At 40.0% G+C, this 15,419-nt stretch overlaps 1 protein-coding gene across 1 annotated transcript; it reads right to left on the reverse strand.

The window, feature by feature from the left end:
- Nucleotides 1–1,025: 1,025 nt before the first annotated feature.
- Nucleotides 1,026–15,083, reverse strand: aco2 (aconitase 2, mitochondrial). Its single transcript, XM_042507390.1, has 17 exons — nucleotides 15,018–15,083; nucleotides 13,068–13,210; nucleotides 12,035–12,293; nucleotides 11,856–11,948; nucleotides 11,617–11,775; nucleotides 11,336–11,486; nucleotides 11,144–11,248; nucleotides 10,394–10,485; nucleotides 8,815–8,920; nucleotides 8,559–8,716; nucleotides 8,385–8,458; nucleotides 7,985–8,096; nucleotides 7,622–7,900; nucleotides 6,674–6,865; nucleotides 5,107–5,239; nucleotides 3,717–3,838; nucleotides 1,026–3,195 (listed from the first exon to the last, which is right to left on the reverse strand). The coding sequence occupies exons 1-17, from the start codon at nucleotides 15,051–15,053 to the stop codon at nucleotides 3,064–3,066; spliced, it is 2,346 nt and encodes a 781-aa protein (XP_042363324.1). The 5' UTR covers nucleotides 15,054–15,083; the 3' UTR covers nucleotides 1,026–3,063.
- Nucleotides 15,084–15,419: the final 336 nt, after the last annotated feature.

Raw genomic sequence — 15,419 nt, forward strand, 5'->3', positions numbered from 1 at the left:
TTGTTAAATTCTATAACTTTTGCAGGTTTTCCATGACTGTGGTAACCCTGTAACTGATATAACTGTAATTGGAAGCAATAGACCACATATGGTATTACTACTTTAACCCTAAAATTAAATGATCCAGTCATCATAATTAAATTAAAACATCATCAAAATCAGATTTTTTAAAAACGTGCATTTTAAAACTTGTTTCCTCAAGTGTAAAAACAAGATTTTTCTCTTATCTTGGCAAGAGCTCTTGACCACTGGAGAAACTTTCTCTTACCTAGGAGAAGAGCAAAAATAAGAAAATATCAGTGAATCACAGAAATCAATGGACGATAACAAAATGAGAATTGTGGGTATGAACAAAAATAAGAGAAAATTTGTTTGCATAGTTTCTTGCATGAGGCCCAATGTGTATCATGTGCATCATTTAATCCGACTTTTTATGGATCAGTTCTTTTTTGGCGATATTTTTGGCGATATCCGATATGCCAATATTTTCCAACTCATTCTGGCCGACTGCTGACGCAGATACTGGTATATTCACATCATTTTTGCAACTTAATTGCAAAGAACCTAAAGGCTCTCTCCTGCGGTGAAATCAAAATATTATTGTGACAGCCCTCTGGTGGCAGGTGAACCACCAACATTCACTAAGCAAAATACAGAAGCTACCGAAACTTCGGTTACATGTAAAAAACAAAAAAGCCATAATTATTTTTATGTAACGTTGTCAAACAAAACCACTTTAACAGGCTCGGATGATACTCTCCCTGAGACAATTTTGTCAAGAGCCATAACCAGGACAAATGTAACTTTATTCAACTAGTTAAAGTTGCACAATTTAAGCATCATCATATCGGCTGAAATCTTCAATTCAGGCTGCTAATATTTCATTTTAAAGCAGCTATCTGCCGATACCGATGATGTGCTGATATTATCGTGCATCCTTAGTCTCACCATCAATGTACGTCTCTACAGAAACCAAACACTCAACAGTAGACAGGTTGTAGTGATATTACTGGAGCCAGTGTAGATAAATGAGATCTGTGGATTTTTATTTTACAACCCATTGGCATTTCTGTAATACAGAAAAGATAATCTGGGAGAAAAATAACACAAACACTTAAATGTACATGGAACCAGACACTTCACATACCGTCGGTTAGAAGAAGAGAGTGGTTAAAGCCTTCATCTAATTAACCTCTGAATGCATTTAGTTTGCAGGGACTGGGAAGCAGTGGTGGGCACGAAAAAAAAAAAAAATACATCCTGTTTCTGATCTGATGTAATAATCTCCATGTTGAGGTTCTGACACGGCAATCTGGGGTTCTTATGAGTCGCTACATAAAAGCAAGTGGTGATTTACAGTCAGTTCACTCCCCCTTTACAAAACTGACTGTGCTGGTACTCCCTTTTCTGTAATATCAGTTGATTTTTGTTGAGGTAAAAGTAACACAAAAAGTGACGTTACCCTCCAAAATAAGGGTGCTGAGAACACGGGATGGAAGAGGACACAAGTCCAAGTTTACCCTGTGTGTGAAGAAGTTTATGGAAAAGCAGCGTTTCACAGAAAAAAATATAAATAAATAAACAAGGGAAAAAACAATAAGATGTGTTTGACCTTGTGAAGAGGTTAGGGACTGACAGGGAGGGTATTTTGAAGATAGTGATGGTGTCAGGGAGGAAGACCAGGATTTGTTACTGTATTTTCACACAGTAATAAAGCATACAAGTCTGTCTCTATATATGGAAATGTCTGCAATGGTTCTCAACAACCTTTTGTAGTACTGCCTACATGTATTGTGATGGATTTAAACATGTTTTGCTAAAAGACAGAGCCCTAGATGCCCATACTGTTTCACCCAGGCCACACTGCCAGCGTGAGCAGTGCTGCTCAGCTGCAGAACATCTAGAGATTTGGAGTCTCCCCAGTTTTTTCTGCAGAAAGCCCACAGTTTTCAGCAAAAATAGAAATTGAAAATGGTCTTTAAATAAACATATCTATGTTATACCACATTCACTACATCTTAATTGCAAAAACACAGTAGTTATAGCAGCAGGCAGCTCTGCAAGAGCATGTCAGTGTGAACACCACAAGCGTGCAGCCCGCAGCAGTTCAGCAAGGTAGCTGTCACACGCTGCTCACATATGCAATGTGGTCCGGGTGTTAACTTTACAGGAATCAATCTATGATGTTAGCTTCAAAATGAATCCACTTGCTGTCAAAATGTCCCATGCATGTATGTGATATCCTACACTTCCCATAATGCCCTTGAAAAATCCCTAGGTGCTGCTTTTAAAACTTTTTGATAAAATTACCTTGTTGTGCCCTGCCAACACTACAGTACCTCCTCGTGGCCACCAGGGGGCAAATATGTGAGAAAATAAATGTGTGTGCCCACATGTGGTCACTGCAACTACGCTACTGGACCCAGAGACGCAGCCAACATCATGTTTACCTGTTCAAGGTGGAGTGTAAATAACACTGGGGCAGGTTGGATGACGACGGTTGACTAAAGCTTATTATTGCCATGCAGTGTGCAACACAGTCCTCAAGCTAGTGTGTGATCAGCTGGCTGAGCTCCAGTGTGAAGTGGCCTCCACGCTCGACAGAGCTGTTTGAACAGCTGCAACAGCACCGGCAGCACATCAGCTGGCACAGGGGGTTATGTCACCGCTTGGGTTGAAGCTTAGTGTGTTTGTGTGTGTGTGTTTTTAAACAGACTCTGATTTCTAACCGCTTATCTCTGTTTGACTTTGACACATAGCAGCTTACAGGATCTCGCACTGACAAATGAAGGTTTCGGAAATATCTGACCGCAGATCAGTTGTTCCATCATCAGCATCGGTTTGACACGTAATCTGAAGTGAAGATTTAACTCTCTGAAATGTACCAACACGGCTTCAGTCCAGACTGCGCGAAAGATGCAGGTGATGGAACAATCATCGACAGGATCTACATTCTCCAGCCCCCATCTCCCACACAATCCTCACCACCCTGTTTCCCCCCCTGAAAATCCTCCTCCTCCTCCTCTTCCTCCTCTCCACATGCTTGTTCCTAGCTCCTAGTCCTCACTGCAGCTCCTTCATCCTGTTGAGGGCAGAGCCTGCCTGGAACCATTCGATCTGTGTCTCGTTAAAGCTGTGGTTCAGTTCCAGGGTCTCCTCGCTGCCGTCGCTGTGCTTCACGACTGCAGTGAGAGGCTGAGGAGGAAGAGAGGAAGAGAGGTTCTTGTCGAAGAAACTTTCAATTTAATGTTTTTTAATCAAACAGTTCTGGGTAGCTCCCTAAAGAACCACATACCTTCAAGGGCTTTTTTCCTGTTCATTCACACAGTCAATAGGAATGCTGAAATAATGTAAGCAGGTCTGTGTTTGGCGTCACTTCTGTGTGACATACAACAACAATGCACTGCTCCAATCTACTAGCTTTTAAAAATGGCAGTTGCCGGTGCAACATTGGCTCATGTGTTCAATAAATCAATGTACACTTGGGTCATTTAAAATTTCTCTTGTGCAGGGAGGCTACCTGCTCTAAAATAGTGGATAAAAATGTCACTCAAAACAGCAAGAGCTTTGATAGTTCTTCGTTCTTGCAGTACGGACATGATAAAAAGGTGGGTTCTTAGAACCATCAAAAAGTTCCTCTGGTCCCAAAACATCTATTGAAAGCTCCAAAAAACGGTGCAAGCAAGCCATTTTTTTTACCTGTAACGCCCTCTTACCTTTCCTGGAGTGAAGGTTTTGAGCCCCCTGATGGAGATCTTGTCATCAGGACGGATCTTGTCATAGTCTGATGGATTGGTGAAGGTAAGTGGCAGCAGACCTTGCTTCTTCAAGTTAGTTTCTAAGGATGAGAGGATGTGCTTGTTAACTGAGGGAATCAACAGCGAGAAACGCTGAGGTGTAAGACTGCACAAGGTCCTGACTTCAGGTTAAAAAAAAATGCATACATTAAATAAATTCAGGAATATCTACTAATATTACTGGACATATATAATCATTATATTGATATTATGATATGAAACTAGCTATCTAATCAGATTTTGGATTGTTAATATTCTATGTCTTGTCTTTTCCTGCCTTTAAAGGCTGCATTAAAGTAAAGTGATGCCATTTTCTGAACTTATAAGACTGTTCTAACTGTTGTATTATTTACCTTACCCACTTAGCAGTCCCTTCAGAATTTCACAGGTTGCTTTGGTGATTGTTGAAGCCTGAAATGCCTAATTTAACAGCAGCTTTACTAAAAAAGAATTGCAATGCATGTTATGATATTTTTTGGCTTTTTTGCAACAATGAAAATTACAAAAATAGTTGTGATGCCCTCTCAAGAGTCATAGCTCATTATTACAAGAACTCATTTTTTTCCCACAGAATTAGAATGAATCTGTGCCGTAGGGGGGTGGATGGGAGGAAACTGTTCTCTCCTCATGCTCTCTCTGCTCGGTTAGCACGAGCTAACATAACAACAGTGGCAAACATCGGATATCGAGCTGCTAAAAGGTCTTAATCATCACACAATGACAGCAAAACAGCTGGACTCTGTCACTTAACCCATTAATAACCATTGGGTAACATTGCTGTGTGATGCTAAGCTCATCCTGCCAGTGTGTGTGTGTGTGTGTGTGTGTATGTGTGTGTGTGTGTGTGTGTGTGTGTGTGGCTCTGTCCTAGGCGCAGCAATAGTCTCATGATAAACAGAAAGAGAGAGACAGGGGCTGAGTGAATCAATCCGCTGCATGCAGTCAAATTTGCAGTACAACAATTGGACAAAATTGCAAGGTCAATCAGCATTCACAGGGACTGCCTGACTTTACGTTAATTGTAATCACAACATCCTGCAGAGACTGGCTTAAGCAGTATACCAATATGACTGATGAATATTTATCAAAAAATCAACTTTTTTTTTAAACGTTTTTTTAAAGCACCAACAGTCAACCCTGCAACATTCTTACAATAACAAAATCAAGGTTTTTGGTCAGACATATTGTGATTTTTGATTTTTTCCATATCAAGCAGCCTTGACTGGACATTGCACAATATTGTAAGACTTCTCTTCTCATACATAATCTAACAACAGTACCACCACCTTCAGCAGTTACTGTGCAGTACCGTGAATTCTGGCGAAGCTCTTGACGATAATGGCTCTTCCTCCCAGATGCCTGGGCTCCAGTGCAGCGTGCTCTCTGCTTGAGCCCTCGCCGTAGTTGTCATCTCCAACCACAACCCAAGACACGCCGTTGGCCTACACATAAACACAACAGGATGGAAAGAGTGTTAGATTTGATTTATACTTGATGAAAGAGGTTAGCAGGAGTTCACTATAGATATCTCAGGTGTAGGTTTTGATGTGTAGTGTTTACAGTGTCATTCACCTGCTGATAGCTCCACGCAACACTAGACGGATGAATCATAAGTGATCAGGATATATCTTACTTATCTTATATTTCCATTAGTAAATGCATTCAGTGTGGTTTCTTTGTTTTAAACAGATGGTTCAAGACCCATATATATTGAACTGATGAAACAGAAAAAGCAGCAAATGCTCACATTCTCTCACCAAGGAACTGATGGAGTTTTGCTTGAAGCAGATGTGACACTGCCGACTAATTTTCTGTTAATCGACTACCTGAATATTTGACTAATCGTTACAGCTCTAAGAGCACCCATCAACTATTAATACAGTGTTTGGAGGCGCAGTTTATTCAACAACAGCAAAAATTATAGGAGGCATTTATGTGAAGTTTAGGCAGAACACGATTCAATTCATAGGCCAGCGACTTTTAAGGTTCTACAGTAAAAAGTAAACTAACATTCCTGCGATTCCAGAAAGATCATAACGAGTAAAATGGCTCATTTATGCTCGGTAGATACAAACATTAGATACAGAGACAGATGGAGTCTTGTGTCCTTTCTCTGCATCCATTTTTTCTGACTCTGCACTTTTTCTGTGAGCTTACGAATACCGATGAAAATGCAGCAGTATCACCGGAGATTGTGGGGGCAGTGTAGCGTAGTTCAAGTGAGATACGCCCTTAAGAGTTAACAAAAACATTTTAAAAAGCTGTAGAGCATAACAAATCGGAAAAATAGTTTAAACGATTCTCCATCTACACGTTGCAATGTTTTTAATGTTCTCACAGACCAACACTGTCTACAGTGCTGCCTCTGTTAAAGGGTTAATTATTACATATTCCTCCACTGTCACCTTGTTTGTTGCTGTGTGAAACATTTGACTTCACCGTCTAGAGCCATCTATCGGCTGCATCTATGCCATCATTAAGGATGCATGGAAGTATAAGGGCAGTGGCGGGTGAAACTTTTGAATCTCCCTAGAGCATGAATTAACTGAAGTAGAAGAAAAATCTAAAATCAGAATCAATGCTGAAGGACAGACTACCTGAGGAGAGTAATAAATAATTAAAATAAACTTTACTTATATAGAACTTTTCTTAACACGGTTGTACAGTGATTTTCAGTAAGGCAGCAGATAAAAACAAGGCAGCAAACTAAAACGAAAACAACACAGTGATCTGACATAAATACCGGGAATTAAAAAAGAAGTATAGAACGCAGCTTTCAATGGCCACAAAGATATATAATAGTAGTTTTGATTATAGTCGTGCAGCTTTAGCCCAATAATCCAGTACCCATTCCCTCTCCCCTCTGCAGATCTCACCTTGTAGTGGCGGGCCACATCAGGGACTCCCCCGTACTCTCCTGTCAGGAGGTTCTTGATCTTGTTGATTGCATCATTCTCGCTGTTGACGGCGCCGATCAGCATGTTGTTGGAGATGTTGTCCAGGTGACCGCGGAACTTCAGCCAAGGTCCTGCAGCGCTGATATGGTCTGTGGTGCATTTGCCCTTCACCTGTAGAGGCAGGATGATGGAAAGTTAAAATCATTCTCAACACAACTGTAGTTCAACATACACACGGACAATGTCAACAATGCTCTCACAAAATACTTTACATCATGCACAGACAGTTTTGGATTACAAGCAGTACACTGATTTTCCCCACACACGCCAAAGGTCAAACTCTGGATCTGATTTACTGCTCTGGTGAAAATCCTCTCGATGACAGTATGGGATTTTCCGTTTTCTGACCACAACTTAGTAACTTTTAATGTCACCCTGAAATCTTCAAAAACAAAGCTGCTACTTCCACTTCAATCCCTAACAGAGCGAGTGAGTGTCGATTTATCAGCTCTTTCCAGTGAAATTGATGTATTCCCATGCAAAGCTAACTTATCCACCCCTGATGAACTGGTTTCTTATTATATTGATGGACTTAATACTCTTTTAAATGCACTTGCTCCTTTAAAACCAGTTATGCCAGCTTAAAGCTAAAGGCCGTCGTCTGGAAAGCCTTTATGCTAAAACTGGCCTTGTGGTTTATAAAGACATGTATAGTGACCACATACTCCATTATAAGGAGGCTCCCTCATAAAAGCTGAATCAATATACGATGCAAAGTTAATGCAGACACACACCTTGACTTACATTGATGATGATTTTATTATAATGGTTTTATACCTAATTTATTATTATTATCATTATTATTATCAGTGAGAACATTTTAAGACAGATCGCTAAACAGGAAGGAACTATTTCAAAAGACCTGACCTTGATGAGGACCTTCATGTCCTCCAGATCCTTCCCACTCCACTTGTCAAAGGGCTCCAGCAGCTGTAGCCGGTTGCTCTCAGGGCTGACGTTCACCTTGAGGCTGGAGCCGTCAGGCGGCGGGTGCTGGTAGGTGTCCTGGCCTGGGTCAAAGTCCTTAGAGGGCAGTTCATCTCCATTGGGGGGCTCCAGCTTGAACTTCTCACCATTGGGGGCTGTGAGGAAGTCTGTCTCTGGGTTGAAATTTAATGTGCCAGCAATTGCGAGGGCTGTGACGATCTGAAGAAGAAAAGGTGGCGGAAGGCGTTTAGCGTCAAAATGTGAGCTCATGCATCTAAATGTGTGGATTTAATGTGAGTTTACCTCAGGGGAAGTGACAAAGGCGTGTGTTGCAGGGTTAGCATCGTTCCTGGCAGTAAAGTTTCTGTTGAAGGAAGTGACGATCGTGTTCTTATCTCCTTTTTTCACGTCCTTCCTGAATGCAAAACACACACAACGTATACAATATATCAAAGAAAATGCAAGAAATTCAGCCTTGCCTCAGATGTATGCCTCCATGAAACAGCCAAGTTGCAGTTAGAGTTTACATCCATGTCTGTGAAAACATGTATGTTTAGCCCAACCACCCACCCCGTTCTCACGTCTCAGCATTTTTAAGACATTTTAATAGCAATTAAGGCCTTATTTTTTTATTAATGAATACAATGCCTGCCTACGTTTTAAGGACTGTGTTGTTGGACACTGCAATGGCACAAACACTTACCTGTCCCACTGTCCAATGCAGGGTCCACATGCGTTTGCCAGGACCACACCGCCAACATCACCAAGGATCTTTGACTACAGGAAGATACACACACATCTTAGCTTTAGCCACATCACACAGAGGTAAATCAAAGGGACGTGCAGCTCCCTGCTTTCTTTGTGCACCAACACTCACATATCCGTCTCTTTCGATGGTGGCGCGAATCTGCTCAGAGCCGGGGGTGACTGTGAACTGAGCTTTGCATTTCAGACCTTTGTCCAAAGCCTGCTTGGCCACAGAGGCAGCACGGCCCATGTCCTCGTAGCTGGAGTTGGTGCAGCTGCCGATTAGACCTGAGGGGGAAAAGGAGACGGGAAGTCTGAAATGTAGCGAGTTCAGTTACAGGAGTATGAATAAAGCTGCGCAGCCTCCATCCCCGGTCAGTTCTTACCAACTTTAACTTCCAGCGGCCAGCCGTTCTTCTCAGCAACAGCACCGACTTCAGACACTGGGTGAGCCAGGTCAGGGGTGAAGGGTCCGTTGATGTGGGGCTTCAACTGGAGTAAGGAACAACGCTAAGTTATTCTCAAATAAACCTAACCATACAACAGGAGTCATTAACTGAACCTCTTATATTTAAATGCAATGGTGAAATATTTATTTAAAGATGTGTAGGAAAATTCTCACTGCATTCTTAGATATGTCTTTCAACAGTATTAACAAACTCTATTCCATTTTGACACTAAACTGTGGAACTAAATGCCTTCGGGTATTGGAATGGCAAGCTCTCAATATTTTTAAAAGTGAATTTAAAACCTATATTTTTAATTTTTAATAATAACAGTCTTAATTTCTTTTTTTTCATACTTTTTTCCCCATACCATTTTTTTAACAGCTTGTCAGTTTGCAATTCATTACAAAAAGCCAGCACTGAACCAAAATAGCTGTTATAAAAAAATAAAAGAATACAGTCTAAATTTCTAATTTTTAATCATTGAGTTTAACTTTATTTTATTCCTGGTGTTTATTTTATTTTATAGATACTTATTAATTTATTTATTTTACTATTTTATTTTTGAAATCTTCTAGTCTTGCGAAATTTTATATGTAGTTGTTTATGCTATTCCCAAACTTTTTTCTGTGTTGTTTCAGTTTTGCTAAGTGAAGCACTCTGGGCTGCATGTTTGTATGAAAGGTGCTATATAACTAAAGATGAGTTGAGTACCTCTCACCAAGACGTGGATCACACAACCCAGAATGTTCCTGACTTTACAGAACAAGGTGAGAGTAATGGCTATTATATATATATATATATATATATATATATATATATATATATATATATATGTCCAAGTGTTTTATTATTTTACCAATTTATAAATAGATTAAAAATATATATAAAACGATTTCTAGAAGGCTTACAATACTATCTCAAGCAAATCAAATTCTGAATTTTTTGTACGGCTGCACAAGTAATCAATATATTATAAAAAAGTTGTAATTTGGCCAAGTGAATTATCCCAAATTGCAGAGGCTTCTATTTTTTGATTAAGGTAAACTATGTCACAGCATACCGATAATAAATGAAGCACTGTGGTGGCCCAGACTAAAAATCATATTCCAGACAGAAGGGAAGGTCCTTATTTTGTAGAGACCCAACAAAAATTCCATTATTATCATTTGTAAAAAAAAAAAAAAAAAATCAATGAAAACGAAATGCAAAAATTACCATTCCCATGAACATTGCAACTCCTATACGAAAGAAACATATTTCCATTGTTGTGACAGGCATTATGATATCACACAGAACAAATTTTCTGTGGATAATTCCGTCTTTTCTTCTGGGCAACACCTCATGAATCACAGAAGTCGCATTAAAAGATCCCTGGCCAGAGAACTTTGTTTCATGTCACTCCCTCCATGTATTTCCTGTTGCTCTAAGCTTTGAAGTATCCAATAAAATGAATGAACATGCTCTAAGTCTTGTGTCTAAGTAACACCAAAAGATCATTCTGTCAAAAAGGGCTGACCTCATCCAGATTGAGCTCGATGAGCTGGTCGTACTCGCAGCCTTCATCTGGTACCAACAAGTCTGAGTATTCATCAGCCAGTGCAGCGATCTCTGAGGGAGAAACGAGAGGGTGAGTGTCTCTAACAAGACAGCAGATTATCAATGTTTTCAAAGAAGATGAACACTGACCTTTACACACACTGCTCACAATAACATAACAAACACTTCTGCGTCCTTTGAGACTTCTTTTTCTGTATTAGAGCTGTTCTTGGTTGTAATCTTGATCTGTGTTTTTAAAACTTAACTTTGAAAGGTATCAACTTTGCCTGCAAGCTACAGCACAACAAAGTTGAAAATAACAATAACAAAACGAACAACTATTTAACTATGTATTGATGGTAGAAGCACAAATTTTGAGAAAAAATGACCAAATTAACTAAATCTGCAAGTCTACAAAGGGCAGGCTTGTTCTTTTTAGCTAATTTCCTACAAACTTACAGCCAAAAACCAGCTGGTTGGAGGAGTGATGAGTCAGAGGTCAATAATGGAATAAAACAGTGAATAAACCAGGTATTTCAATTATAATGACGTACCGCAACTACAAGAATTCCTTGACCATACATTCATTAATGTGCACACAGAATATGAGGCAGATTGGTCTAGTGGTTAGCGAGATTAGCTACTGATAGACGGAAACACACACAAACACACAATCCCCTCCAGAAAAATATAATAATTAAGAACTGTATGACAAATGTCGTAAACGTACGTCCACGTCCAGTCTTCTCCAGGTAGGTCCTCATGCGGTGGTTGTAGGGGAACACTGAGGTCGTGGCTCCGATTTCAGCTCCCATGTTGCAAATGGTGGCCATTCCTGCTCACAACAAAACAGAAGAACATGATATGAGCTCAACGGCTGCAAATCAAAATAAAAAAACATATTTAAGTGTAAGGTTCTGACCAGTGCAGGAAATGGAGTCAACTCCGGGTCCGTGGTATTCTACGATGGCTCCGGTGCCTCCCTTCACTGTCAGGATGCCGGCCACCTTCAGGATGACATCCTTAGGAGACGTCCATCCTGAGAGGCTACCGGTCAACTTCACACCAATCACCTTTGAGGAAGACATTGGTGAGTTAATTGAGGTAAGGAAGTTCAGAGGTAGAAAGAAAAACAACTTTTGTTAATGTGGAGAAAGAAAATAAGACACTGACAACATGTGCAAAATACTGTTTTCTGCTGACCTTGGGACACTTGAGCTCCCAGGCGATTCCTGCCATGACATCTACGGCGTCTGCTCCTCCAACGCCGATGCAGATGGCACCAAGGCCACCACCGTTTGGTGTGTGGGAGTCTGTGCCAATTAGCATCACTCCTGGGTAAGCGTAGTTCTCCAGGATGATCTGATTGTATTTAAAATCTGAATGTTAGTGTGTAAAAATGGCATTTTCAGGCACTGCATCCAAACTTTATACAATTATACCTGATGGATGATTCCAGAACCTGGTTTCCAGAAGCCAACTCCGTATTTTGCCCCAGCACTAGACAGGAAGTTGTATACCTCCTGGTTGATTTCCTGAGAGGAGAAGCGTGTTGACATAATAAGAAACAAGTACTGTTAAAACAGCCGTATAATTACCATAAACAAATAAGATCCCTCACCTTCGCTCTGGCCAGATCCTTCACTCCCCCGGTCTGGGCCTCGATCAGGTGATCACAGTGGATGGTAGAGGGCACGGCCACCTTCGGAAGGCCGCTGCTGATGAACTGGAGCATTGCCATCTGGGCCGTGGCGTCCTGCATGGCCACGCGGTCAGGACGCAGGCGCAGGTAGGTGCGACCGCGGTCGATCTCCTGGTTGTGGGCGTCATCGAGGTGGCCGTACACAATCTTCTCTGACAGGGTGAGGGGCCTGTTGAGTCTGGACAGAAAAATGACATTTATATTAGGATGCTGCAACTTCAGAGGAAGATTTAGCAGGGAATGAGACAGACGATAAGAAAACATCTACAACCCCAATTCCAAAACTGTTGGGATGCTGTGGAAAAGGTGAATAAAGACAGAATGCAATGATTTGAAAATTCTATTAGACCCATATTCAACTGAATATAGTACAGAGACAATATATTTTATGTTCAATCTAATACATTTTACTGTTTTTTTTAAATATACACTCATCATGTTGGTTTTTAACGCAGTGCAACCTAATGGGGTCAAAGGTCACACCCACTCAATGTTGGTTTTCAGCCTTGCCCCTTGTGTTCAGAGATTTCTGCTGATTTTCTGAATCTTTCGGCGATATTATGGATTGCAGATGATGAAATCCCTACATTCTTTGTGGTGAACGAGTGTATATTTACAAAAAACATACAGTTTATTAGTTTGAACATCAAATATCTTGTCTCTATACTGTATTCAGTAAACTGTAAGTCAGAATTGATTTACAAATCATTGCATTCTGCTTCTTATGTTCCACAAAGCATCCCAAATGTTCTGCAATTTATTCTTCAGCAGTTAATAGCAGCTGAAGAATAAAACAAGTGAGCAAATGTAGAAGGCTCCAACTATGATGAAAAACTGTGCTAAAGGACAGACAAACACCAGAGATCAAAACAATCGCACAGATAACTGCGTGTTTGGAAGAAAATGGGACGCGAGCCACAGCAAATACAGAGTAGATTAGGGGTAGGCTAACCTTTTTCGCACAATGTCAACGTTGGATTGGAGCCTCTCGTAGTTGACGAAGGAAGCAGGCTCAAAGCGGCTCATAGACACTTTGGCCTTGGCTCTGTAAGCTGCAGATACATGTAGGCGCCGTGCACCGTGGCCCAGAGCCAGCTAGAGAAAGCAAAAACAAACAAGCATGAGCATAATAACACACTAACTTCAGAACGCCCGCAGAAGAGAAGAAGAAGAATTCTTATAATAGAGAAATAGAAAGAAATAGAGCTTAAAGAGCAAAATACTTCCGAAAAATGACTTCCATAATAATAGGAAGTTAGCCACTGAATGCAACAGTGGTTTGCAGTTGACACTCGGGTGTCATATGTCAGGGTTATACCAGGTGAAGCAACCCCCCACAAGGCCAACCATAAATACAATCTCAGCCTGTGGGCACATTGGGTCAAGTCTCCTTAAACATTTAACATCTAACCTGCCAATTTGCAAATGGTTATACATGTCAGAGAAGCTTTATTCTAAAATTCCATATCAAGCAGTGTATTTAAGACTAGATTTACACAGTGTCGTGTTCACAGTAGATAAGATATCAAGAGGAAGAAGGCCAAATCCACCTCCCTGGCCCGACTGCTCAGGTGTCCTTGAGTTCTTAACCCATAAACTCACTCAAGTGAATCTGCTAAGAAACTGAAGTGCGTTTTTACTGTCTGTAAAGCTGGAAAAGAGCCAGACAGCTCAGCATAATCCCTCCAGATAGATAACTTATTAAGTTATCAAAGATGATATGCAAGAGAACAAACTCAAGGTCTTACGGTGACCAGACAATACGTGCTAAAGATGAGCTGATGTTCAGTGGAAGAAGTGACAGCGAGCAGCTGAAACCACACCAGTTATCTGTTGACCTTTTGGTGTCATGTAGCTGCAAGTAAAGCGTTGCTGTCAAGCTATTTCAAGAATTGATACATCAAAACAAAAGCCAAAAATATGTTAATTGTCATACATTTCAAAATGTGAAAAAACAAGGAAATTTCTCTGAGAATTGTTTCTTTTGAGTGTGTTTATTTAAAATCAAAATAGCGCATTTGATTTTTTTAGAAGGAGCTGTTTTTGGTTTTTTTAATGCTGCAATGAACCCAAGAAGAGCAGATCCATCATTGTTTTAAGCAAAAATACAATTCTAAAAAATCATACTTATTAATTAAATTTTTAATAAATAACTGAATAATGAATAAAAATAATATCAAATTAAAACATTCCACAATCAAGGAAATTTCTCTGGATATTTTTACTTCTTTGCTATATCAAAAATGTACCGAACTGTGAGGTCACTTCATAAAATCGAACCGAATCGGGAATTTTGTGCATCATTACCCCACCATGCAGATGATTGTTATAATAAGGTTAGATGTAAAAAAAAAAAAAAAAAAAAAAAAAAAAAAAAACCCTACATGGATATAGGACACACACCCCGTTAACTAAATAGCACTAACTGGATTACTTAATCTTTAAGAAATCCCCCAAAAAATAACGTATTTGCTGATTTCTTTGCTGTTATTTGATAAATGTATTTACTGTCTTTACCCGCTGGTCGCCTGTGTGCCTCTTGGCAGCTCTAACCTTGTGGTTAACCTTGCTATTAAAAACCAACCTCCACTTCTCAAGCTAAACTAACTATGTTTTTTTAATGATTGAAGGTTTCGACAATGACTTGTTGTAAACGGAGACGTTAACCGTGTTGAATTAACCCTGTGTATGACTCGTTGTAGCTCACTGGATGCAGTCAGGACACGATGACCTGGCCAACGAGCCGGTGACCGCTTCACGCCTCACTTACCCTCAGAAACCGCTCTCAGAGCTTTAACTGGGTTAGAATAACATTGCAGGGAATTTTAAAAATGTAAAGTAGCAAGTGGCATCCTTCTTTGGTTGATAAATGTGGTAAAAATAACAGTTTTTCGTCTCTTACCTGGAGCCGGGCGACAGTGAGACAGTAGGTTGCCATTTTGTTCACTGACAAAGATGTGACCGTCAGTGGTGACGTCACAGCTTTCTAAACCGCTATTACGCAGGTCCTTCAAGCACAAAATGTTTAAGGTACGTAGAATTGCATTCAAATTGTTTATATTATGTAGTATACATTATGAATTTAACTATTTCAGTTTTGTATTGTCTTTAAATTGTATAAATCATCAACTGAAATTGGATTTATGTAAGACAGAATTTTGACACACAATAATTTTTATAAAGCTGAAATGACTAGAACATTTTTTATTTTTATTTCTCCTTTCCAATTCATAACAAATATGTTTGTCCACGGCCGCACTTTTGGTGTGGGGAAAAAAATATACATTTTTTTTTTAAATTCAAA

This window comes from Plectropomus leopardus, chromosome 19 (genome assembly GCF_008729295.1).
Source record: "Plectropomus leopardus isolate mb chromosome 19, YSFRI_Pleo_2.0, whole genome shotgun sequence".
Lineage (NCBI taxonomy): Eukaryota > Metazoa > Chordata > Actinopteri > Perciformes > Serranidae > Plectropomus > Plectropomus leopardus.